Raw genomic sequence first — 26663 nt, forward strand, 5'->3', positions numbered from 1 at the left:
CATTTGATTTTTTTGATTTTTTTTTACTGGATTTGTTTTATAGCAAAAAGTAAATATTTTTTTTTTCCAAATTGTATAGCACAAAAAATTAAAAATGCACAGATGATCAAATACCACCGAAAAAAGCTCTATTTGTGGGGGAAAGGACATAAATTTCATTTATGTACAGCGTTGCGCAATTGTCATTTAAAGTAATGAAGTGCCATATAGCAAAAAATAGCCTGGTCGGGAAGGGGGGTAAATCCTCTGGAGGGCAAGTGGTTAACTAAATACTAAAAGTATCTTTATGCTTGCTCTGTTTTATTATGTGAAGAGTTACTTGAAAGATTTTTTTAGGCTGATCACAGAGGTCTGATTATGAGTTGTAAATCAGTATGCATTTATCATACATGGTGTTATTCCTGGTGTTTTGGGCAGGATTTTAATTGCTTTTATCTTAAATTGCTGCTGAACCCAGGAACCTGCATTCACTATATCTGGTCTCCCACAGTACACAGAACATGGAAATGCAATTTTAATAAATATAAACTGCTAAATAACTTTTCTATAAGCAATATATAGCAGTCTTGTGACTTTTATCACTGTCCAGCGGAGCACTGGTTAATCTTGTACGAGAAGTTTTTATTCTCCTCCGACTGTCCTATGAGGCTGGATGACCTCTGACCCACTGATTGGACAGTGCTGGATGGCCTTGTGCTATTCACATGCACCCTCCCAAAGAAAAAAAACTCGCTAGCCATACACACTAAACTGAACATGTGCAGAATGCCTCCTAGAGCTGTGTACTATCAGAAAACGGATTGGGTACAGTAGAAGGAGAGGATCAAAGAAAACAGGACTAAACATCCTTTTTACACAATGCTGAGGATTAACCCCTTAGGTTCCACAGTGAGTATAACAAGCATGCTTTACTGCATATACAGACTGATTTTACTGTTGTGGGTTTAGTAACATTTTAAGGAGTTTGCTAACCATTTGGTGTCTAATTTTCTAAGGTGACTGCTATGTACATGAGATTGATGATTGAAAAAGTGCAAGCACAATCTAAAATTGTATATTTTGGATTTATTTGCATTGTGGTGGATCTAAACTTTAGGTGTGCAGCTGCCCATATACGGTTATATCCTCTTGTGTTGACTGTGGTTGTATTGTATTTTCTAGATAGATTCAAACTAGTTACTAGTGTCTACAATAACAATGTTTTTTTTTGTTTGTTTTTTAGTCAGCAAGCATGGCTATAGATCCAGAAGTGGCACATCTTGTTTCTGCAGAAAACTAAAACTGACACACCTGAAACAACTGCATTTGGATAAATAATTATATGTTAAGAAAGACTGCATGTGCACTAGTATTATATTCCTGAGTCAAATAGCTTTAGAACTTGCATATTCTATTTATTCTAAACAATATAAATCTAATGGCCAAAAAAGAGCAAAATAATATAATATAAAGTAAATACCTATAATATAAGTAACCGATCCACCATCATCTATCTCTTAGGAAAAAATTACCAAATGATCCAGAATTTCAAAATGCATCTGTTCAGAGGTTTATGTCCCCATTTTCCATATAAAAGACCCATGGAAGCCATTCAGTTTTTCTTCTTTTCTTATCTTCAGGATTGGGTTAAATGTGGATGTAATAATTGTAAAATTTGTATTGATGTTGTTGAGTAAAAAAAAATATAAACAGCCAAAATCAGATTAGAATTATGTGGGTCATTAAAGAGTCGCTACACTTTTATTGAGAAAAAAAAAACATTCCCCTCTGGGTGACCTATGTGCATTGCAGGGATTTTAAGAAACTTTGTTGCAGATTCCTACATTTTATAATTCTGAAGGATTGGCTGTTTGTCTGTGTCCATGTGCTAAGTGAATCTGTATGGGAATGGTTGTACAATGATCATTCAGCTGCTGCACCTGCAGGACTCAAATGAGGAAACTGGCAGCTTCTGCATCCCTTTTGACGTGAGAGTTTCTTAACAAAAATTAAATTTTTGTTGGAGGGGATGCTCAAAATCTGACTTGTATCTTCGTGCAAACTTCTGGGGAAATCAGTAGGTCAATCACACAAGCAGGAAACTACATTTCTGGGGAAGCATTCTGTACACCATATGAGTACAGGACACCTCCAGGTAGCCATATTGCATTTTATAGAAAATTACAGCGCTGCAGATTGAAAGTTCCTTTTCAATTAAAATATGACTTGTGTTGCAATTGTATATGCTATGTATTTTTTTTAATTGCTATTTTTTCCCACAAAAGTGGAGTTACCCTTTTAAGCATTTTCAGGTGCTTTTTTTAATGCACATAAATAATACGTTTCTCAGAACTGATTCTGATATGGCTGTCTTTTAGGAAACATAGTGTAGCACTACCCCCTTATCACTGAGTTATTTTCAGGCTCCCTGTCATTCTGGACCTCTTTCTTAAAGCCCAACCCCTGCTGACACCACAGGATTCTTTTGACCAGAGTAATTTACCACCAGAAAGTAAACTCACACACAAATTAGAGTAAACTGATATGAGGTTTATATTAAACTTCAATGTAAGCTTAGATAAAAAGTACAAAATGGTATGGGTACGTGGAATGGCAATGATTACTCTTCGCATCTCTAAGCAAAGAAACAACACATCCAGCAGAATCTCAATCAGTGTTAGCAGGCCTGCTTTTCAGAAGTTAACCCAATACCTTCAACCCAAGGTGGGGTCAACTCCAGTGAGCAAAGAAAACTAGCAACAAGAGAACTAGCTCACTTTGGGACCTCAGAATCTGACGGCAAGGTTTAAATCTGATATAAAAGAGCTCTTTGACCAGTTTAGTCAATGTCCCTTTAAATGCAGTGAGGACTCTTCTGCATGCTCGCTAGGGCCCAGTTGCTGCACAAGTAGGAAGTGATGTAGGTGACAGTTCCTTACAGGATCAATACACAGGAAGAAGAAAGGACAAGTACTTTCCCTTTAGTGGCACTTGACTTGGGTGCCGTCCCCTTTAGTGCACTGAGAAAAGGACAGCTTTAGGCAAATAAGGTGTCAACTGGCAATAAGGCTTTTTGGCAGAGGACAACTCCACATTGGGCTGCAGTAACTAATGGCAATGGTGGTAAAAGTTCTTTTAGAAGGGTAGGCCAATGGTTAAGGGAGCACTGATATTATCTGGTCTGCAGAAAGCATGCACTGTGGTCAGCTCTGATGGAACTGTGCTGAAAATGAGTTCAACAGTAGCGGCTATGGGAGCTAGGCCGCAATACGTATTAACTGAATACAATATCCACAACTGTGTGCAGGTAAAGCAGCAGGTATGAGGAGAATGTCAGTGTTCTCTTGCTTAACTGGTGTATGGGACTCTCTCACCCGATTGGTGGCTTCCAGATGGTCCTGGCTGTCTCTTTTTGTCAGTGGATCAGGACCCCCACAGGTTCTCCGGCATCACTTGCAGTGTTTTGTCTGGTCACCTGCTGGCAGACTGTATCGCTGAACAGGGTGTCATAGCTAGCGGTCAGCGACTCCTTCTTGCCTCTCCTCTCTCTAGCTCTGTGACCTGGTCCAGTTCTCCAGCAGTCAACAACTGTTTCTCTGTTTCTTCTCCCCAGCTCTCTCCCCTCTCACTTCCTGTTCCAGTTCCCAGGCTTCCACATTTGTATGCCTCTGCCCACACGCCAGCTCTTCTGGGAAAAAAGTAGTCCCCCAATTAGCAGCCTTCTACCAAAGTCCTGCAGTTCAGCCTATAAGATCCATAAAGCTTCTACCAGAGTGTGTATTATTGAGTTACAGGACACTGCCATCTTGTGTTGATTTTAACATCCTGCAGCTGACATTACAGCAAGGGTGTTATAATAGCATCCTTACAGTGTCCATGAATTAGGATTAGGACTAGAATTGGAAAAAAGTACAGTAACAGTAGCTTGTTAGCACTTCTAAATAAGAAAAAGTATAGATCTACTGGCCATAGACTCATCTGATCTTGAGTCACTGTGCATAATGTAATTTGTTATAGCCCAAATTGGAAAATTATGAAAACATGTTATGGCCACTTTGTTTACTGCTTCTGTACCTACTACAACTGCTAACAGGGGAATATACTGTAAATATCGCACAATGCAAATATTTTAATTATATATTTTACTTTTGTCCTAAAAATTGGTTTGCTTCCTTGATGATGTATCTGCCCCCAGAAATGTTTATTTGTAGTTGCAGGAAAGGTGGGTAGAAAAAGTAATTGAGGGTTGAATACTTTAGATCAGGGGTCCCCAACCCCCAGGCTTTGGCCCGGTACCGGCCTGTTGCCTGTTTTGTAACTGGGCTGCAGCGATGTACTGCAGGAGGTGAGCAGCTGATGAGCAAAGTGGCTTTATGTTTGATTACAGCTGCTCCCTGACAGAAAGGAGGGCGGGGCCAATGATAGCGGGTGGTGGGAGATGTGTTTGTGTCCAATACAGGACAGAGTGCCACACAGACCCGCCTCCTCTGGTGCCAGCTGCCCCAGTGCCTGGCATTAATTTCCGCCCCCACTTGGTGTCCCACCCAGCAGCACCCACCCCTGGTGATTGTGGTACATCGGCTGAAGAGGACAGATGTGATCTAAGATTAGAGAAGAACAAGGAATCTAGTGGCCATGTGTCTTCCAGGACAGGATATCAGCAAGAATAGATCACTTCCATGGCCCCCTACTTAGGCATTGTGTGTGCATAGATCAGCTCAAGCATGTAGCACTACTCTCTTAAGGGTTGCTTAGTAAATGTTGGGTTCCCTGTCAATCTGGACCTCTCGTTGAAAGTCCAACCTCTGCTGACACCACCATGCTCTGGTGACCCAGATAAATCACGCCTGTAAAATGGACTCACATACATAGAGTAGTATAAACCAAAAATGAAGTTTATATTGGATTTGGAAGGAACTGAGTCAAGAACAACAAAATAACTCTGGTATTTGCAGCAAATCTGATCACTATTGGCAATTGTGAGCAAAAGTAACCACTTTCCCAATAAAATAACAGTATCTGTTAGCAGGACTTCTTTCAGAAATAATCCACTGCCACCAACCTGAATCCCCACTGAGAAAAAAGCAACTATCAAGAAACAGGCAAGCTCAATGTGGTCCCTCAGAACGAGATGACAAGGATTAAGTGTGAAAGAGAATTCTCAGGTATAATTGGAGTTGTCCCCTTTAGAAGCTCTATTATATCTTGTTGGGGCCCAACTGGTATGCAGTTGCGTCTAGTTGTGGATGATAGTTCCTCAAGGTAATCACTTCTGAGATGGTGAGGAAAAAGCAGTAGATTTAATACTTCCATGATTGAAGGCAAATAATTAGCACAAGCTTCCCTTTAAGAACTCTAATGATGAAGTGAGCTTGGAGTATTAAGTAGCAACAAGTGGATAGAGACAGTCCTCAGGCCCTCTGGTTTTGACTTGGTGTGCTGCTCTGTCTCTTGCTGTCAGAGTGGCCTGCTTGGAACCATGGCAAGCTGGGCGGTCAGTGAGTTCTTTCCAATCTCTCCCCAATCCTGGCTCTGCTGCAAGTTCAGAACTTCAGCCATCAGCACACCTCCTTCTCCTTCAATCTCTGTAATATATATATTGTCGCCACAGGGTGGAGCTGTGGACATAGTTCAAAATTAACTAATGCCACATCCTATTTTATACAGAAGTACTTTTTGGGAAATAGAAGAGAACATGGACTTTTTAGGCATTAACTAGACAGATGTATATTTTTTTTTGTTTCAATTTTTATTATACCAAAACTCAAACCATCATTAAAAACAGAATTGAGATATTCCATTAAAATACACAGACGTAATCACATTGGTTCTGAGATTTTCTTATAGTATGCAGTTTCCTACTCAAGGTAACGATCTAACATCACCAAACAATATTCCATATGTCATCATATAATCTGGGGAAGCTGCAACCTATAAGTAACAACTTCAGCTCTTCAGCTCAACATATTTTGCACATATTGCTTCTTCAGGAGATTGATACAGTGTCGTCTATTTGGACAGAATAGACAACATTTATCACAATGATAATAAGACATATATCTTTACATTAACCTGATATTTATAATGGTTAACTTACAGTGTACCAATGTAAAAAAACAACATAGGAGGGAGAGTCAGGTCAGCGGTACATCCTATTTTGAATGTGGGGGCACACCTAAAAGATAACAGCCAAGGAGCGTGAGCAGAATAGGAGGACTGAAAAGGTATGCCCTCATGGTGAGCGTTTGAGTGAGTAGTAGGTCTTTCTCATGGCCTATTATTGTATATATCTTTTCTATTACACGACCAGTGAAGGGTAAACTTTAGGCAACTGATATATAGAAACATCTCTGTACTTTTGAATATTGGATAGTACCCATGGGTAGCAACTAGAGAGGTGGTCCTCTTTAGAGTATTGGGTATTGGTAATGGAAACATGTGTGCCTTACACATACTAGTTGAACTGGGTCCTAGTAGTTGACTTTGAAGAAGACAAGTGGTGTAGTTTTGTGTAACGTATAAATCTTTTTAGTCCTCCTGTAGGAGTAGGCAATAACTGTAGAAACCTCCTCAGAGATGGTGTCAGCAGAGGGGGTTATAGATTCTGGAAGTTGATCTAATAAAGTAACAGTCTCAAAGACTTCATCAGAATTGATGACAGCAAGTACTGTCGGGCTTGATTTGGCAAACACACAAAAGGAAAGGCCGTTTGGCAGACAGGGCATTGTGATTGGCCAAAGTATTGCGCCTGACCACAGGCCAATCACAGCACACGATGATGTCACAAGGTGGGGGGGTCACCCAGTTGATGTCATGGGGTGACCCTGCCCCTTAGATATTTAAGAACTGTCAGGGGACAAGGTGCTTTGGAGGGGAGATTCCCATCTGCCCCAAAGAACCCCCCATGTTGAGGTTGAGGTCCACTTATGGTTCAGGAAGGGGGGCGCTCACATGTGTGCCCCCTTTCCTGAACTGCTAGGTTGCATTCTCAGATAAGGGTCTGGTATGGATTTTGGGGGGGACCTCCACACCATTTTCAAAAAATTTTGCTGGGAGTGTTCCCCTCAAAAACCATACCAGACCTGAAGGGCTTGGTATGGATGGTGGGGACCCCACGCCATTTTTTTTTGCAAAATTAATAATTGCCTGCAATTTTTTTTACATTAAGCTGTCAGCAAGGAATGTACGATTGTGAACCAAACAGGGGGATGTTCGGCCCATTATTAGCGGCAAGGGAGTTTACAGAGTCCCAAATTTTTTCTAACAAGCTATAGATGGGAGCCTCTAAGATTCTTTGACTTCCATAGAAGGCTTCTTCAGAGCTTTCTCCCAGGACATCCTAAGTCAGTCTTTTAGGTGCTTTTATCTCCCTTTTTTCTCTAAACCCCTCCTGAGAAGAAACACTCTCTGCTTCTTCTGTGAAATCATTACCCACGGATTGATAGGTTCAGCAGCCTCTTTGATTGCAGATCCTGTTTGAAGACTCATTGGGGAATCAATTGCAGGTTCAGGAAGGAGGAAGTCTTTGATATTAAAGCCTGGTGAAGGTATAGGTTAAGCAAATCCTGTAGGGATGGTTTTTGACTGAACACTTGTAGATGGGACATCTGAACTTGAGGCAGGGGTAGATGCCAAGAGATTATCTTTTAAAGATGTTAGGATTGAGCGACAATCTATCCCTATATCTACCCCTCTTCATCTTTGTTCCCCTCCTCTTCTGGGTCTGGGAACTGAGGAGGGGATGGAGAAGGTCTACGAGCTCGAGTTCTGGCAACGGGTGGCTCATTTACCTGGATTGGGACCCGCACAGCATCAAACAAGGGTAGGAGATGGTTACGGTTCCATGATTTAACTGGGCCTTTCTTTCCCTCCAGGCAGATCTGATAAACAGATAGATCGGGTAACTTCCGACAGACAATTAAGGGTTGAGATTTCGAGCAAGCTACAATTTTATTTCCTGGGATCCCAAGGTTCCTAAGTAGCACTTGATCTCCTGGTTGCAAATCCTGTAGTTTCACCTTGGTGTCATAATGTTGTTTATTTCTTTGCCCTGCTAATTGAGTGGCTCGCCTAGCTTCTTCAAGCAGACTCTAGCCGATATTTCAGTCTCTCAACATACCCTTGATGTGATAAGGGTGTCAAGTGATCAAGAGCAGTGCCAAAGGCCAAGTCCGCAGGCAACGTAGCCCCTCTACCCAAACATCAGACGGTAAAGAAAAAACCCTGTGGCATCGTTCTCAGTAATGTTATAGGCATGCACTACTGCGGCAATGTGTTAACTCCTTTGTTGGGTGCCCAGCATGTTCAGAAGAGTTCTGTTGAAATGTTCCAGTTGAGGGTCACCTTGAGGTTGATAAGGGGTAGTTCTGAACTTGTTGATGCCTAACAAGGTTTAATACTCTTTAAATACTTTGCTTTCAAAGTCTCTACCCTAATCTGAGTAGATTCTCTCCAGAAGCCCACAGTGCACAAAAAACTGTTCTACTAGCACTTTTGCTACAGTGGAGGCTTGTTGGTTCTTTGTGGCAAATGCCTGAGCATATCTAGTAAGGTGATTTGTCACTATCAAGATATTCCCCCTTCCACTAAGATCGGGTTGCAGACACAAGAAATCAATACACACCAGCTCCATTGGTCCTTGGCTCTGGAGGTGTCCCAAGGGGGCAGTTTATTTAGGTAATGCTTTCCTTTGGATACAGCTGAGACAGGTGTGACAGTACTCCTCTACTTAAGATTTCATACGTGGGCAATAGAACTGGTTTCTCACCAACAAATACGTTCTTTCCTGCCCCAGGTGCCCATTGTCATCATGTAATGACTTCAAAACCATTTTTTGGGAGTTTGTGGCTAAAAAGCTGCCATAGATATTCACCTCGGTCTAAGGGGCCCCTTTGGTAGACCACTCTGTCCCTCATTTCCAATCTGTCCCACTCTTGATGGACATGGACAATCTAAGTGCCATGGGGATCTTATATCCAAAATAGATCAGGTTGCTTCTTCACAAGAGCATTTCTTGTGAGCTGACAGAGGTGATCTTGGTCCTGAGCCTCTTGCATATCTTTGTTGGTGAGCTGTGGTAACTCTTCACCTTTCAACTGAGATACATAGCAATAATAAGATGGGATGCAAGCACTCCGGGCTCCCACTACTGTAGCATATGCACCTCCCTTTAGTCATGTAGTCAGCTCCCTGACTCATGGCTTGTACTTCAACTGGGGATACCTGCAGCCAGTTTTATCCAGAAATCTGTTGCCCATGGGTTCTCCTGCTTAGAGCATCTGCATCCTTATTTCCTGCTTCAGGCCTGTACTTTCAAGCTGAAATGGAAGTGAGATAAAGCAGTAGTCATCGGTGTCCAGTGGCATCTATTTTAGCTATGGTGAGCACATAGGTCAGGGGATTGTTATCCATCTTCACAAGGAATTCAGCCCCACATAAATAATCCTTCAACTTGTCTACAATGACCCACTTTAGAGCAAGAAACTCCAACTTGTGTGTCGTGTAACACTTTTCTGCAGGGGAGAGGCTCCTGCTCTTGAAAGCCACAGGTTGCAGTAGCCCAGCATGCTCTTGATAGATAACTTCCCCCAGTCCCTCCCGACCATCATCTACATAAAGTTCATATGGCTTGGAAGGATCAGCATAAGCCAACACAGGAGCCTGTGTCAAATATCACTTGATCTTGATGAAAGCTTGTTCACACTGCTACGTCCACTGACTACTGATGGGCTCCCGAGGTCTCTGCAGCCCTTTTCTAGGAGGGTTCTTAATGGCTCACTGATTTTGCCCTCCATATTCTTTAGAAGGATGGTGAGTGGTGCAGCTCTCTTTGCAAATACCCCCACAAACCGACGATATTACAAACAGAATCCCAGGAAGGACCTCAATTGAGCGATGTATGGTTGGGACTAGGTAGTCACAGCTTCAATCTTACCGGGGTCTGTAGCTACCCTCTCTGCAGAAACCACATAACCCAGATAGGTGACAGGATTCCTTCAGAACTGTTATTTTTACAGTGACAGTTTCAAAACTTTGTCTTTAAGTCTCTGGAATGCCTTCTCTAGCTGTTCTTCATGCTCCTCTAAGGTTCTTCTGAACACTATTATGTCATCTAGGTAGACTAGAACCTCGATTAAATTCATGTCCCCCACCATACATTCCATCAACCTCTGGAATGAGGCTGGCGCACCGGATTGGCCTTGGGGCATGCAATTGAATTCAAAGAATCCCAGTGGGCTAATGGAGGCAGTTTTTTTTTTATCTTCAGGAGGCATAGGGATTTGGTAGTATCCACTCTTTAAGTCCAGGATGCTAAACCATTTGGCTCCTGATAGACACTGCAAAGCATCTTCAATTCGGGGGGGTTGTATATTGGTCTGGGACAGTCTGCTTATTCAGAGTCCTATAGTCCACACATCCGTAAGGTACCATTCTTCTTGTGGACCACTACAATGGTAGAAGCATAGGGACTCCTTGACTCCTGGATAATCCTGGCCTTCTTCAGCTCAGTCAGTTCTCTTAAGTCTTCTAAGTCCCCCAGAGGGACTTGCGGGCTCACTCTTGGAATATTGCCCACTTTTGCCACACCCAACATCATAATCATTCAAGGAGAACACTCTCTCCCAGCTGGTCAGCCTATCTCTGTCTTTCTTCTTCCACTCCATGGACAGAGGGGAATCTTGCAGGCCAAACTCCTTCCAACCCTGGCTGTCTGGGTTGTTGGGTTTACTAACTGGGTTGGCCACTTGTACTTGCCCCAAAAGAGCCCGGGCCTTCAAAGTTACAGAATTTTCTGCGCTGTTACAGACTTGGACTAACACGTTTCCTCTGTTGTGTTGCAGGTCCTTTGTCGTAATCACTTCTGGAATAATCTCCACCCCAGCTATTTTTTCTTTAGTCTCCGTTTCCAACACCACAAATGGCCCCAGCTCAGCTTAATTCTTGCTCTGGCTCACCCTAGCTGGAGCACTTTCTATTCAGGGCCATTCTTCCAAGCTTTCCCCACTTCCTCTTCTGGAGCCCTCAATTCTCTGACAACTCTTTGATACACTTGTAGGAGTTGTGGGTGGAAGCTTTTGATAGGTACCGTGTTCTGCTCAGCTAGTAGAGTGAGGAGCCTGTGTGCTAAATTGGTGTTGGTCCCAATTAGTAGTGAACACTGCTTTATCCCCGCAGGTCTGGAGCAAACGATTGCCAAGGTATCGTAAGTCTCTGATTTTCCTGTCAAGGTTGGCCTAAAAGTCAACCTTGACAGGTATGTAACCATCATAGAAGCACTTCTGGGTCCCGATTCCCCAGATCTCCAGTTACGCTAACTTCCGGATGATTTCATGCTTCAGGTATTTGTCATTAAAATCCCTATAGAGTAGAGTCACCTGAGCCCTGGTATCCAGCAAACTTTGGTTTATACTCCCTCCATTTGAATATAGACCACTGGAGATAGGCCTATTAGTTTGTCTGGAAGTCTCTCGGGTTGAGACTTGGCACTTCTGATGCGGGCTTTCCCAGGTTTACTCACTTGCTTTCGGAGGGTTGGCTTTTTCAGCTTCTTGGAGTGGTGTGTATTAATTTCTTGTGCTAGAGTCTCAGTCAACAGAGTTGGAGGCTGACTTGACTCTAAGGGATGACTAACAACAGGAGTCTGGGTGGTTTTGGTCTCTAAGGTTTGCGTTCCTTGAAAGTTGGAGCTCAGGAAGTTCTTCAGGCCCTCAGTTGGCTCCTTCACTAAGGTCCCCAAAAGTGTTCTGCTATCTTAGGGAAGAATAGCTTCTTTAAGACCTGTATCACTTCAGCTGTCAGGTCATCCACTGGATAAGTCTGCGGGCATTGGGCCCAAAAGTGTCCTAGTTCTCTGCATTGGAAACAACGTCTGGGGTACCCTGGACTGGCATCCACTCTCCCGGCTTACATAGCCAACACTGTCTGTCCCATGTCCGACATGGTCTTCTGCATGGCAATGTGGGCTTCTATAACTTGTCCCACAGTCTTTTGGACAAGCCCTGGGCCTGATTCCACCTTGGACTTCAGCCTTTCTGGCCTTGGCCGCCATCAGAGATTCCTCCTCTCATATGGTCTTTAGCAGCTTTGAGTATGTTATAGGACCATGAGGTAATTGACCCTCAGTTTCTGTACAATTTGATCCATAGGCTAGGCCCCTTCTGCACTTGGGTTTATAGGGCCTTGCTGGCACCTTCTGCCTTTACCAGTCGTTCGATGACAGCTGGTGCAGGATCTTGTCCAACCTTTGAACATAGTCGAACAGTTTCTCCCCTTCTCATTGATAGGTGTGTTCAAAAAGATAGATCAACTCTGTACAGTTTTCAACTCACCCAAACTCATCTTGTAAGGCCTCAAGACACTCGTGGGCAGTACAGCCAGGCTTGTTCCATTTCAGGTTATGTACAACTTCCAAGACAGGAGCCCACAAGCTTTCCACTACCCTCTGTCTCTTTAAAGTTTTGACTAATTCCCATTCTTCTATAACCTTGAGGGCTTGGTCTACCCATGTTTCAAAGTCTTCTTCCCCTAAGGGTGTAGGAGTCTTCCTAGAGAAGAACCTTAGTCTACGATCATAATAGAGGCAGAATTTTTCAATAACATCTCTATAAACATCTCTAGTTCAGCCAGTGAGGTGGCAGATATGCTTTCCCCAGCACAGCGGAAGTGGATGGCTCTGGCTCAGGGGTACTTTTCCGTGACCTCTACTTGCTTCAGTAACATCAGATCTGAATACCTGTGCCATTATTGTGTCAGTCAGGTATATACTCTGTTCTTCGAGCAAAGGGGGGATCACTTTTGCCCACTCAATCAACACCAACACATTGGGTGCATCTGGATTACTTCTGATATTGATGATGCTTCCTTTCTAACCAGGTATGCAGGCTGCCAACATCTGCTCAACCTGTTCCTTTGGCCAGTCATCTCCGGGAGGGCTCAGCACCACCCACTGCTCCGATTTCTTATTCTCCTCCTGGCACCATGCAATGATGTTAGATGGTTCCATGCTTCTTTCTGGGGTTCACAGATTTTCTGAACAGGAATATCTCAGATGAGCCCCCACATGTAGCACTACCCCCTTAAGAGCTGCTTAGTAAATTTTAGGTTCCCTGTCAATCTGGACCTCTTTTTGAAAGCCCAAACTCTGCTGACACCACCATGCTCTGGTGACCCAGATAAATCACACCTGTAAAATGGACTCACACACAGAGTAGTATAAACCAAAAATGAAGTTTATATTGGATTTGGAAAGAACTGAGAGCGTGACCCTGGTTCTTCATTAAGCTGACTAAGGGGAGCTGTCCACCAAAGCTCTGTCTGGTATTACTGGAGGGTTTCGCATGGACGATTGGAAGGAGGCATCCATTCTGTTCGTGAGCCTTGTGAGTACTGACATTGAGGAATTTGGGGATGCTGTGCGCTTGCTACCTCCTCTGGTGTTTGATAGTCAGCATGGGTCTGGAAAAAGAGAACACTGGCTAGTGTTCCGAAGAGTACTGTCCAAGTGCTACTACTGCAAAGGACTTTACCTAGATACATTACCTTTGGGCTGTTGCAGTGTGTTGTAACTGTAATTAGTTGGGGAGCTTGCCCTGTAACTACTACTACTGCTAAAGGGACTTTGCTCACTCCTTAATCACTTGCTGCTATATGTGACAAAGGGAAGTCTGCTATCTATTGTCAGTCAAGGCATCTACAGTACTCAACTAAGAGATCGGCTAGAAATTCTAAGTGTGAATAGTTCTGATTTGGAGTATCCCACTACAATTCCCCATCCCTATCCCCAGTTCTACAATAAACTTCATAAACAAAACATCCCCTAGACTGGTCATTGAAAACAACGAGGTAAAGTGTTTGTGAGTTTATATGGGTGCGGAAATACACTGTGCCTGGCTGCAAGGCACAAAATGGGGAAACCCAGGCAACAAACAAGTGACTCCTGTGGGGGTAGTGCTGCATAAAGCATGATCCAATTTGCTCCAACAATGGAAAAAGAATCCTTCTTGATCCTCCAACAGGCAATCGGATATTCCCTGGATCAACTTTATCTATAAATATTACTATCCAATTATATTATGTGTATCTAGTAAATAATCCAGGCCTTTTATAAAATAATCTACTGAGCTAACCAGAACCACCTTTTGAGGGAGTCTATTTCACATTTGCACAGGTGGCAACCTATCACGGTACCACGCTCGAATTCACTGAGCTTCTGAGAGCAACCCATTCTTTCACAAATATTTGTAGAAGCAGCCTGCATGCATAGGTGCTTGATTTTATACACCTATGGCCACGGAGGTGATAGGAACACCTGAATCCAATGATTTGGAGGGGTGTCCCAATACTTTTGGCAGTATAGTGTATATATATCATACAGTTGCAAGAAAAAGTATGTGAACCCCGTGGGATTACGTGGAGTTTTGCATGAATTGGGCATAAAATGTGCTCTGAACGTCATCTAAGTCACAACAATAGAAGAACACAGTCTGCTGAACATAATACTACACAAACATTAGATGTTGCCATGATTTAATTGCACATAACATGTAAACATTCACAGTACAGGGAGGAAAAAGTATGTGAACCTTTGGACTTAATAACTGGTTGACCCTCCTTTGGCAGCAATAACCTCAACCAAACGTTTCCTGTAGTTGCAGATCAGACCTGCACAACGATCTGGAGTAATTTTGGACCACTCCTCTTCACAAAACTGTTTCAGTGTAGCAATATTCTTGGGATGTCTGGTGTGAATCGCTCTCTTAAGGTCATGCCACAGCATTTCAATCGGGTTGAGGTCCGGACTCTGACTGGGCCACTCCAGAAGGCGTATTCTGTGCTGTTGCAGCCATTGTTTTGTTGAATTACTTGTATGCTTTGGGTCATTTACCTGTTGCATCACCCATCCTCTGCAGAGCTTCAGTTGGCGGACAGATGGTCGTACGTTTTCCTGCAAAATGTCTTGATCAACTCTGGAATTCATTTTCCCATCAATGACAACAATCCGTCCAGGCCCTGAGGCAGCAAAGCAGCCCCAAACCATGATGCTCCCTCCGCCATGTTTTACAGTGGGGATGAGGTTTTGATGTTGGTGTGCTGTGCCTTTTTTTTTCCACACATAGTGTTGTGTGTTCTTCCCAAACAACTCAATCTTGGTTTCATCTGTCCACAGTATATTTTGCCAGTAGTGCTGTGGAACATCCAGGTGCTCTTTTGCAAACTTCAAACGTGCTGCAATATTCTTTTTGGACAGCAATGGCTTCCTCCGTGGTGTCCTCCCATGTACTCCATTCTTGTTTAATGTTTTCCTTATTGTAGATGTGTCAACAAAAATGTTAGCATGTGCCAGAGATTTCTGTAGGTCTTTAGCTGACACTCTGGGATTCTTCTTTACCTCATGCAGCATTCTGCCCTGTGCTCTTGCAGTCATTTTTACAGGACGACCACGCCTTGGGAGAGTAGCAACAGTGCTAAACTTTCTCCATTTGTAGACAGTCTGTCTTACTGTGGACACATGAACATCAAGGCTTTTGGAGATACTTTTGTAACCCTTTCCAGCTTCATGCAAGTCAACAATTCTTGATCGTAGGTCTTCTGAGAGCTCTTTTCTGCGAGGCATGGTTCACATCAGACAGTGCTTCTTGAAACCAGTAAACCCAAAACAGGTGTGTGTTTTTTAAGGGCAGGACAGCTGTCAGCAACACATCCAATATCATTACACTGATTGGAGTCAAGGTTGGCTCACTCCTGGCTCCAATTAGCTCTGGGAGAAGTCATTAAGCTAGAACCTCACATACTTTTTCCTCCCTGCACTGTGAATGTTTACATGTTATGTGCAATTAAACCATGGCAACATCTAATGTTTGTGTAGTATTATGTTCAGCAGACTGTGTTCTTCTATTGTTGTGACTTAGATGACGTTCAGAGCACATTTTATGCCCAATTCATGCAAAACTCCAAGTAATCCCAAGGGGTTCACATACTTTTTCTTGCAACTGTACACCTGACATCTGCCCCCTATGCATGAGTCATAAAACAGAATGTACTATATAATATGGTTTTGTACAATTTCTTAATAGGTTATTTATGGTTTTGTCCCATAGGTGGTGTTGAGGATGCATGTGTGGGTTGCATCACCGTCTTTAACCATCTACAGTGAGGATGGGGATGGTGCTGTCCCTGCGTGAGCATGCACCTCTCTAGCAGGGGGCCTGTAGGAGGAGGATAGCATTCCATTTAGTGTGGTTGCACTTCCTTGTTCCATCCCCTGATTTAGCTTGAGAACAGCTGGATGCTGCTTTCAGTTGAGCTTGGGCAGTTTCACTGTGCATGTGTGGGTCACTGGCATGTACGGGTATATGCATGGTCTTGAGCACATTCACGGGTTCCCCAGCACATGCACATTAGTGAGTCAGGCTGGACGATGAAACTTTCTGGCCTAATAGGCCAGGGGTTGTGCTGCTGGTTGGAGCTATCTATGAAGGGGGCTTAGGCACAGTTAGCAAATGTAGAGGGATTGATCCCAGAAACCTGATATACTGTAGGAGTCTCTCTTTGCACTGTGATTAGGGTATTCCTCGCCCTGTTACTAAGCAGCTAATAACTGAATGTGTCTTCCTTGTACTAGTACTCCAGTTCTTTTCTATGTCTGTTTTGCCTTAATTTGTTGGTCCAATGCTGTTCAACTCGTTTACTGTTCACCTTTGAGCAAGCCATGCTCTGCATTTTGTACCTCTGTAAGGATTTAACTGTCAGCAGTGGGACCATTTCTGGAGGATTGGGTTGATTTCCTCACTTCCTTTTGGCTCTAAATTGGGGACATGAAATTAGCCTAATTGGCCAGTGGATGTGTCGCTAGTTGCAGCTGATATAGAGGTCCCCTCTATATCAGCTGCAAGTACAGGTAGAAAATGGAGAGGTGTTGACCCCAGGAGCCCTACTGAGGAGACTACTCTTGTTTATTATGGCTAAGGTATGCCTCACCCTGTTTTTAGGCAGTGTATAAATTAAAGTGGCTGCTCTATATAAGTAATATGTGGTTCCTTCTTTATGTTTGTTTTCTTAGTGTGTTGGTTCAGTGCTGTTCAACTCTTATGTTGTTCACCTTTGAGCAAGCCACTCTATGCCTATTGTGCTTCTGGAAGGATTTAACTGTCAGCAATAGGATCACTTCTGGAAGACTGGGTGTATATCCCTGCCTGGCAAGTTGTTGCTGCACTCCTGACTACCTTTACTTTTAAGTTTACTACGAAGTAAAACACATTTTATGATTGAATATCCTGTTTACTTACCTGTGTGGTTTACATACTATTGTAAGGTATGCTTTTTATATACAGGCAAGCTGCTTGAGTAAAGCATTTTCTGTAGCTGTAGTCTGAGACCAAGAACATTCCCCATATCTGATGGTTCTGTGCATACCTGCTGGTAGCTTACTGGAGTAAGTGGAGATAATTAATATCTTCTAAAATATGTATATTTGGGTGTGGGGTTTAACAGATCCTTTTTAGTTAACCCCCCATTTATGTACTTGTAAGAAGGTGCAGTCTTTTTCCTCCACTGTAGGTGCAGCTGGAGGGGGAAGTCAAGGGAAACTGGGTTTTTCTATGAACCCCTCAGTTCCCTGGAGCAGTGTTCCGGTTGACCTATGCTGCATCCAGGTGACCCTGGTGGTCATCTTGTGCATACCCATCTATCAGGGAGAGCTCTAGCAGCAGGAAGAGGTTCCAGAGGAGTATGGAAAACTTAGGGCCTACGTGTCAGGGACTTCCTATGAGACATCTGGCATGCAGAAAGGAGCATGTTAACGGCATTTCCTGCAGAATGGTTACCAGATATGCATGCATGTACACAGGAATGCACGCACGTGTGCACGAGCATGCGCACAGTGCATGTTGGCACCAGGCGATCTATTTAAGGATTCCTCTGCCCTTTCTCAAGTGCTGACTGGTCTTTCAGCTGTTCCCTGTGTTCATTTGGTGTTTCCCTTGTTGCTGACCTGCTTGCTCCTGACCTGACCTTGGATCCTGCTTCTGACTTGTTACCAGTTCCTGACCCCAGCTCTGTTCCTGACTTTGGCTTTGCTTATGATTTGGTACCACACTGTCTGCCCATTGATGACCCTGGCTATTCCTGTGACCACGCTCCTGCCTGGCTGTCTGCTGTACCAACTCTGCGCACTGCTCAGTGCTCCTGTCTCTAAGTCTGCTGAGAGCCCTGACAAGCCACACTTCCTGAACCAGCAAGTGGAGTGCCCCTTTAACCTCGGCTGGACTTCTGTTCTTGTCCTGATGGCCCACGTGTTGCTTCAAGACTTCATCTCCTGCTGCAAGCTCTCCTATTAACATCTGCTGGCACTTGTGTTCCTCTTGTCACTCAGTACCTTCTGTTCCACTGTCAGTGTTGCCTGGGCTTGAGATACAGGAGAGGCCACGCCTCACTCCACCTTCCTTGGCAGGCGCTGTCTTCAGTTTGGCCCTACTCAATGCTGACTCTCCGCTTCATTGACTGTAAGTTCCCGGTCTAGTGACTTTCTCACCGGGCTGTTGCACTGTTTACAAGTTCTTCAATACATTGTTTCATGCATCCTGAGCATTTGTGTGTTTACGGCAACCGCACCACGCTGCACCTACCCAAAATGCTCCCACTCTTACCCAGAGATACGTTGGCTCATTTGGCAGCCGTAGTGTGACTCCCCGCTTTCTGACATGGGTGTAACTCAAACATGGCTGTTTATACCATACTGAACCTTACAAATAAGTTTATGATAAATATTTATTGGTGTATATAGGTTGTTAAATATTAGCAATTTTGTCTATTTTGTATATGTTTAGATTATAAAATTACTCCTGAGGGAGTGGGATTCTGCAAAACATGTTGAGGACACAAATGGTGGAACTCATGTAATATATAGTGACATTATTGACTGAGTGTTACTGAACAGTAAGTGATATGGGAGTTCTCCTTCCTGTTATATGGTTGTATATGCATATTTTATTGTCCTGCTGTCTTTAAGATAATTGTTTAATACATTTCTAGTTTTTATATCATGTTGTTGTGATCCATGGAGTGCTAATAAAGTCCAGAAGCCTTTCTAACTAAATTGTTTTCAGTAACATGGGATGTGGCACCCCAGTACAATTTATCTCATCCCAATCCTTGCATTGATTTTCACATTATAACCTAATTTAGTTCTTAAAGAGGGGCTCTCATATATAAGCTTAGGGGTTTTAAGGAGAAGTTTATCCAGTGTCTCATCCTTTAAAAAGATTGGACAATGCTTTCTATCATTTTTCTCCACTAGTCTGTACTGTTTGTTGAAATTTGTAATGGATGCAGCTTCATGGTTGTTATTTGATATTTATATTTATGTCCCTTCAAATAGTTCCCTACTTATTCCTTTCACTTTCATTTTTTGCAGCCTCTAAACTAGCTTTTTTATATCTTTTTTTTTTCCTCAAACCTTTCTTAAAGGATGTTTGTTCCTAAAACCCTAATCTAGGTCACAATTTCTCCTAATTGTAACCATTTGACCTTCTGGTATATTTGTAGTCCATTTCAGGTGATGGCAACTAGAAGTAAGTGAAAAGCTGTTGTGTTTCTTAAAAACATGTTATTGTATCCTCCCCACGTTCGTAAATATAATGTCAGGGCAGGAGCCGAGGAACGGACAGGCAGGCCTAACAATGTAACGCACTGGCTGACGACAACCACCACCCACAGACCGAAGTCCCTCAGGGCGCGGAGTCTAAGTCCCAGGCTGCCCTTCACCAGGGCCCCTGATGGTGGGGATGGACTTGACGCAGCCAGGAACCAGGTCGCGGCCCCCGAGACACCTCAGCTGCGGTAATGGCCGCCGCCAATGGCGTGTAGCTGGTGGAAGAGACAAAAGAGTAGTCAGACAGGCCGGGGTCAACAACAACAGGACAAAACAGTACAGGATAGCAGATGAGAATCACAGGTCACGAGCCGGGTTCAGCAACAGAGGGTCAGATCAAAGGAGAATACAAAGAATAGTCAAGTCACAAGCCGAATCAGATACCAGGAGAGTCACGAGAGTCAGAACAGAGTAATAGCAACACAAAGACACAAGACACAAGTGCAAAGAGCATGTGCAGGCCACAGGCTTATATGTCATCAGCCACGCCCCTCTGGGGGGTGGACCTCAGAGACCTGAAGGCATAAAAGGATTCCCACCATGCACAGCAGAATCCAAGATGGACGCCAGCACATGGAGTAACATAACCTCAGGGAAAAGGTAGGACCTTGACATATAACCAGCTTTTGAAAATGTACCTCATCATAATCCCATCCTCTTAAAAATGTGATCTCATATTTATTGGTTGGTTATTATTGATGTATCTTATAAGTTCTTCCAGTGATTTTGGGCATCCCTCACAGATAACTCTAATATCATCAGTATAGTGCTTGTAAAAACTTAGCTTGGGCCATGATTTTCCATAGATCTCCTCTTCCCACTTTGCCATGGACAAGTATGCTACACTGGGAGTATTCCTGGCTCCCTTTGCAACTCCATTCATTTGCAAATAAAACTCATTGTTATACCAAAAATTGTTGATTTTCATTGCCAGTTCTAGACTTTCTATTATGAATTTTATTTGATCCACTTTTAGTCCTTTTTTACCATCTAGCACCTATCTAACTCCATTTAAACCATCTTTTTGCTTTTTGGTTGTATAGAGGGAATTCACACCTAATATGGCAAAAATGTAATCCTCTTTATAAGGTACAGTGCATCCAGAAAGTATTAACAGTTGCCACATTTTGTTATGTTACAGCCTTATTCCAAAATAGATTAAATTAATTTTGTTCCTCAGCATTCTACAAACAATATCCTACAATGACATCATGAAAGAAGTTCCTTTTGAAATCTCTGCAATTTATTAAAAATAACAAATGAAAAAAAACACATGTACATAAGTATTCACAGCCTTTGCCATGACTCTCAAAATTGAACTCTGGTGTATCCTGTTCCCACTGATCATCCTTGAGATGTTTTCACAACTTGATTGGAGTCCACCTGTGGGAAATTCAGTTGATTAGGAAAGGCATAAACCTATCTATATAAGGTCCCACAGTTAACAGTGCATGTCAGTGCACAAATCGAGCCATGAAGTCAAGGAATTGTTCGTAGACCTCCGAGACAGGATTGTATCAAGGCACAAATCTGGGGAAGGGTACAGAAAAATTTCTGCAGCATTGAAGGTCCCAATGAGCACAATGGCCTCCATTATCTGTAAATGGAAGAAGTTTGGAACCACCAGGAATCTTCCTAGAGCGGGCCACCAGGCCAAAATGAGTGATCAAGGGAAAAGGGCCTTAGCCAGTGAGGTAACCAAGCACCCGATGGTCACTCTGAAAGAGCTCCAGCATTTCTCTGTGGAGAGAGTAGAAGCTTCCAGAAGAACAACCATCTCTGCAGCACTCCACCAGTCAGGCCTGTATGGTAGAATGGCCAGATGGAAGCCACTCTTTAGTAAAAGGCAAATGGCAGGTCCTCCTGGAGTTTGCCAAAAGGCACCTGAGGGACTCTCAGACCATGAGAAACAAAACTCTCTGGTTTCATGAAACATAGATTGAACTCTTTGGCCTGAATGCCAAGTGTCATGTCTGGGGGAAACCAGACACTGCTCACCACCTGGCCAACACCATTCCTACAGTGAAGCGTGGTGGTGGCAGCATCATGCTGTGGGGATGTTTTTCAACAGCAGGAACTGGGAGACTAGTCAGGATTGAAGGAAAGATGAATGCAGCAATGTACAGAGACATCCTTGATGAAAACCTGTTCCAGAGCGCTTTGGACCTTAGACTGGGGTGACAGTTCATCTTTCAACAGGACAAGAGCCCTAAGCACATATCCCACATAACAAAGGAGTGGCTACGGACCAACTCTGTGAATGTCCTGGAGTGGCCCAGCCAGAGCCCAGACTTGAACCCGATTAAACATCTCTGGAGAGATCTGAAAATGGCTGCGCATCGATGCTCCCCATCCAATCTGATGGAGCTTGAGAGGTATTGCAAAGAACAATGGGAGAAATTGCCCATAAATTGATGTGCCAAGCTTGTAGCATCGTACTCAAAATGACTTGAGGCTGTAATTGGTACTAAAGGTGCTTCAACAAAGTATTGAGCAAAACCTGTGAATACTTATGTACATGTGTTTTTTTGTTTTTTTATTTTTAATAAATTGCAAAGATTTCAAAACAAACTTCTTTCATGTTGTCATTATGAGGTGTTTGTAGAATGTTGAGGAAAAAAATGAATTTAATCCATTTTGGCATAAGGCTGTAACATAACAAAATTTGGCAAAAGTTAAGCGTTGTGAATACTTTCTGGATGCACTGTATATCTTTTAACAATGAGATTAGTTCTTTAACCACTTGCCCTCTAGTGGATTTACCCCCCCTAATGACCAGGCTTCTTTTTGCTACTCGGTGCTGCACTAATTCAACTGATAATTACGCGGTCATGCAATGTTGCACCCAAACAAAATTGACGTCTTTTTTCACACAAATAGAGCTTTCTTTTGGTGGTATTTGATCACCTGTGTGCTTTTTATTTTTTGCGCTATAAATAAAAAAAGACCGAAAATTTTTAAGAAAAACAATATTTTTTACTTTCGGCTATAAAAAATATGTTTTTGGTAAAAAAAATCCCAATAAGTGTATATTGATTGCTTTGTGTGGAAGTTACACAAATAGAGCTTTCTTTTGGTGGTATTTGATCACCTGTGCACTTTTTATTTTTGGTGTTATAAAATAAAAAAAAGTTTTGAGAACAAAAATTTTTTTTTTTAAAAAAAACAATATTTTCTCATTTCTGTCATAAAAAATATCCAAAAAAACTCTAAAATTTTGTCATAAATTTAGGCCAAAATGTATTTTGCTACATATTTTTGGGTAAAAAAAAATCCCAATAAGTGTATATTGATTGCTTTGTGTGAAAGTTATAGCATCTACAAACTATGGTATAGATAATGGAATTTACACAGCTTTTCCTTTCTGACATTTCTTGAGGTGCTAAAATACCAGGATAGTACAAACACCCCCAAATGACCCCTTTTTGGAAAGTAGACACCCTAAGCTATCTGCTGAGAGGCATTTTGAGTCCATGGAAGATTTATTTTTTTTCCACAAGTTTCGGGAAAATGACAAAAATGTTTTTTTTTTTTTACACAAAGTTGTCATTTAAATGATATATTTCTCGCACAAGCCATGGGCATATGTGGAATTACACCCTAAAATACATTCTGCTACTTCTACCAAGTATGGGGTTACCACATGTGTGAGACTTTTTGGGAGCCTAGACACATACAGCAGCCTGAAATCCAATGACCACTTTGAAAGCCTGAAGGTGTGTAACTTCCTCATTTCACTTCCTCACTACCTAACACAGTTTCCAAGGCCCTGAAATGCCAGGATAGCACCAAACCCCCCCCAAATTACCCCTTTTTGGAAAGTAGACACCCCAAGGATTTTAAATAAAGGCATGGTGAGTATTTTGCAGAGCTCATTTTTTCTCACAAGGTTTTGAAATATAAAAAAAGAAAAGAAAAAATATGCTTTTGTTTTTTTTCTTCATTTTCCAAAAACTTGTGGCAACAAGCGAGATCCTTGGGGTGTCTACTTTCCAAAAAGTATTCATTTGGGGGGGTTTGGTGCTATCCTGGCATTTCAGGGCCTCCGAAACTGATAGGTAGTCAGGAAGTGTAATGAGGAAATAAAGCCCTTTAAAAGCCCGAAGCCTATTGGATTTTCGGGTCCTGTACTTGGCTAGACTGCCAAAACGTTTCTCACATGTGGAATCCCATACTCGGGAGAAGTAGCAGAATGTATTTTGAGGAGTAATTCCACATATACCCATGGCATGTGTGAGCAATACATCATTTAAGTTACAATTTTGTGTAAAAAAAATACATTTTTGTTTGTCATTTTCCAAAAACTTGTGATAAAAAAATAAATCTTTCTATTGATTCAACATGCCTCTCACCAAATAGTCTGGGGTGTCTACTTTCCAAAAAGAAGTCATTTTGGGGGGTGGGAGCATTTTATGCCCAGCATTAGATGTTTATGCCACACATCATTCACTCTACTAACCACCTGAAGACCAAGCCTTTTATGACACTTTTTGTTCACATGAAAAAAATCAATATTTGTTGCTAGGAAATTAATTTAAACCCAAATATTATATATTTTTAAAGCAAATACCCTAGTGAATAAAATGGTGGGTGCTGCAATTTTTTATGTCACATAGTACTTTTTTTCAAATGCAATTTTGAAAAAAAAAAAAACTTTTTAACTTTTAATGCACAAAAAAACACAATATATTGGACAATTAATTGGTAAAATATAAAAGATGATGGTATGCCGAGTAAATAGATACCAAACATGACATGCTTTAAAACTATGCATGCCCCGTGCAATGGCGACAAACTGCATACGTTTTTAATATCCATAGGCAACATTTTAAAAGCCTTTACAAGCTACAATTTTAGATTTACAGAGGAGGTCTAGTATTAGAATTACTGCCCTTGATCTGACGTTCGTGGCAATACCTCACACGCATGGTGCAACTGCTGTTTCCATACTCACACATGGTCAAGGCTCACGAACGCAGGTATGTGCGTGCGGGGGGATGTGAGGGTACTTTTTTTTAAATTCTGGTCTCCAATCAGCTCTATGGTCAGCTGGCAGAAACACTGGCTGCATTCTCAGGTTTCCCCGATGGCACAGTACTGCCTGAGAAGACTGTGGAAGGCAGCGGGGGAGGGGGGCATTGTCTCCCGCTGCTTGTAAAAGCAGCTAATTAGCCACTAGGATTTCTTTTACATGAAAGCTGATCGCCAGCTGAAAAATTATACAAGGATGATGCCTGCTGGTCGCTGTTGGGTATATATGCTATGTTCTTTTTTTTTTGTATGCAGCCTGTGGGCTGAATGAAAAAAAGAGAAGAAATCTCTGCAAAAAAAATGTGTGGTATGCCTACCATTAAAATATACCGCCCTGCATCCACCCACTTCTAATGGTGGGCACACACACATTAGGCCACATGTGCCAGTTACAAGATTGTACAAATGTCTAAATAGTGGCACGCTTGAATAAAAATTGTCCACGTATAAGTGGTACCCCATATGGAAAAAGGATGACACCAAGTCCCAAACTATCTTGCCACTACTCCCCATGTAGTCTGGGTATCCAGGGGGCTCCACGTGAATATCTTTTCCCTCGTATAGCCTGTTGTCCTCTCAAAGGTCTTCTACATCTTGACCCCATATCTGGCACGCATGCTGGGGAGAAATTGTTTGAATGCAAGGCGACCAGAAAAATTAATGAGGGACTCATCAATGCAGATTTTTTGCTGGGGAGTATAGACATCTGCAAATTTTTGGTTAAGGTGATTTACGAGGGGCTGAATTTTGTGGAACCAGTCAAATTCAGGGTCACCTCAAGGATGACAGAGTGTATTGTTGTTGAAATGCATAAACACATTATACTCTCATATCTATGCCTGGCTATGGCAGCAGAGAACTCGGACATTTGATGAATCGGGTCTGTGGACCAATACAACCGGAATTTTTTTTTTAGTAATGCCCATGTTGAGGGTTAGGCCCCCAACAAATATAAATTCGAAAACCGTAATGTGTTTCCATGCGAATGGTCTGGCAAGGTTTGAATTTGGGTTGGTAGCGATAACTTGTGCATATAAAATGCTTTGATCCACAATCAATGCATACAGATCTTCCATGAAAAACAGCTCCAAAAAATCAAGGGGAGTAGTAAAATTTGCCATTTCCACCTGAATTCCGGGTTGGGCAGTGAATGGGGAAGTACTGACGCTGAAGAATTTGTGGGCTGCCAAACGGGATTTGCAAGCACATCCGGAAGGATACTAAGGGCTCTACGGGCCTGTGTGTGAATTCTTGGTGGTTGAGGGACAATACTTGTGCTCGCCACCGCACCAGCTTGTACTGCACTTATGGGACTTGCCACATCACCACGTCATACTGCAGTGCTTGTATTATTATTATTATTATTATTATACAGGATTTATATAGCGCCAACAGTAGACAATACAGCAACAATACATTTCAATACAAGAGGGTTAGGAGGGCCCTGCCCCTTGGAGCTTACAATCTAAGAGGTATGTGAAAGACCAGGATGTACTAGGCCGCTGGTGCTCGCCAGTTCACCAAAAAGGTAGCGCGGCACTAGCACTGGCACTCTTCTGCATATGAGAGTCATCAAACTTTACTGGCAAGTGCTAACAGAGATCAGGCCTGATTCTGCGAACACTGCGGTTTTGTGCGCAATGTATGAAGTGACACTGACCTACTGACACTGCACTTGCTGGGGGAGAAGGGGGGGGGTAAGCATAGGGGCTAAACGCAGGTGCTGGCAGGTGCCGAGGCTGATCCCGTTAACGCTGCGTTTTTGGGGACACTATACTAATGTAAACGCTGGTATAGTGCTGATCTGATCAAACATATTGATCCGTTCAGACACTAAACTAGCAGTGGAGGTTTATTGTGTATAGGCGTGTTCCTGGCAATCAAGGGGTTAAATGTGATTACTGGTGTACTAGCGGGCAATCTGACGCTATCTGGGAGGGGCCTGAAAACACGTGTATATATATATATATATATGTTTGTGATTTTGTGCACCTGTGATGCCTTG

At 42.6% G+C, this 26663-nt stretch overlaps 1 protein-coding gene across 1 annotated transcript in view; it reads left to right on the top strand.

The window, feature by feature from the left end:
* Positions 1-1709, top strand: part of LOC149440816 (transmembrane protein 272-like) — a 68007-nt gene extending 66298 nt beyond the window's left edge. The window contains exon 6 of the mRNA XM_089658117.1: positions 1223-1709. Coding sequence (XP_089514243.1) covers positions 1223-1279 — 57 coding nt within the window. The 3' untranslated portion in view covers positions 1280-1709. The remainder of the gene's footprint in view (positions 1-1222) is intronic.
* The last annotated feature ends 24954 nt before the right edge of the window (positions 1710-26663 follow it).

This window comes from Staurois parvus, unplaced genomic scaffold (assembly GCF_062004578.1).
Source record: "Staurois parvus isolate SC_StPar_1 unplaced genomic scaffold, SC_StPar_1.0 ptg001051l, whole genome shotgun sequence".
In the NCBI taxonomy this organism is placed as follows: domain Eukaryota; kingdom Metazoa; phylum Chordata; class Amphibia; order Anura; family Ranidae; genus Staurois; species Staurois parvus.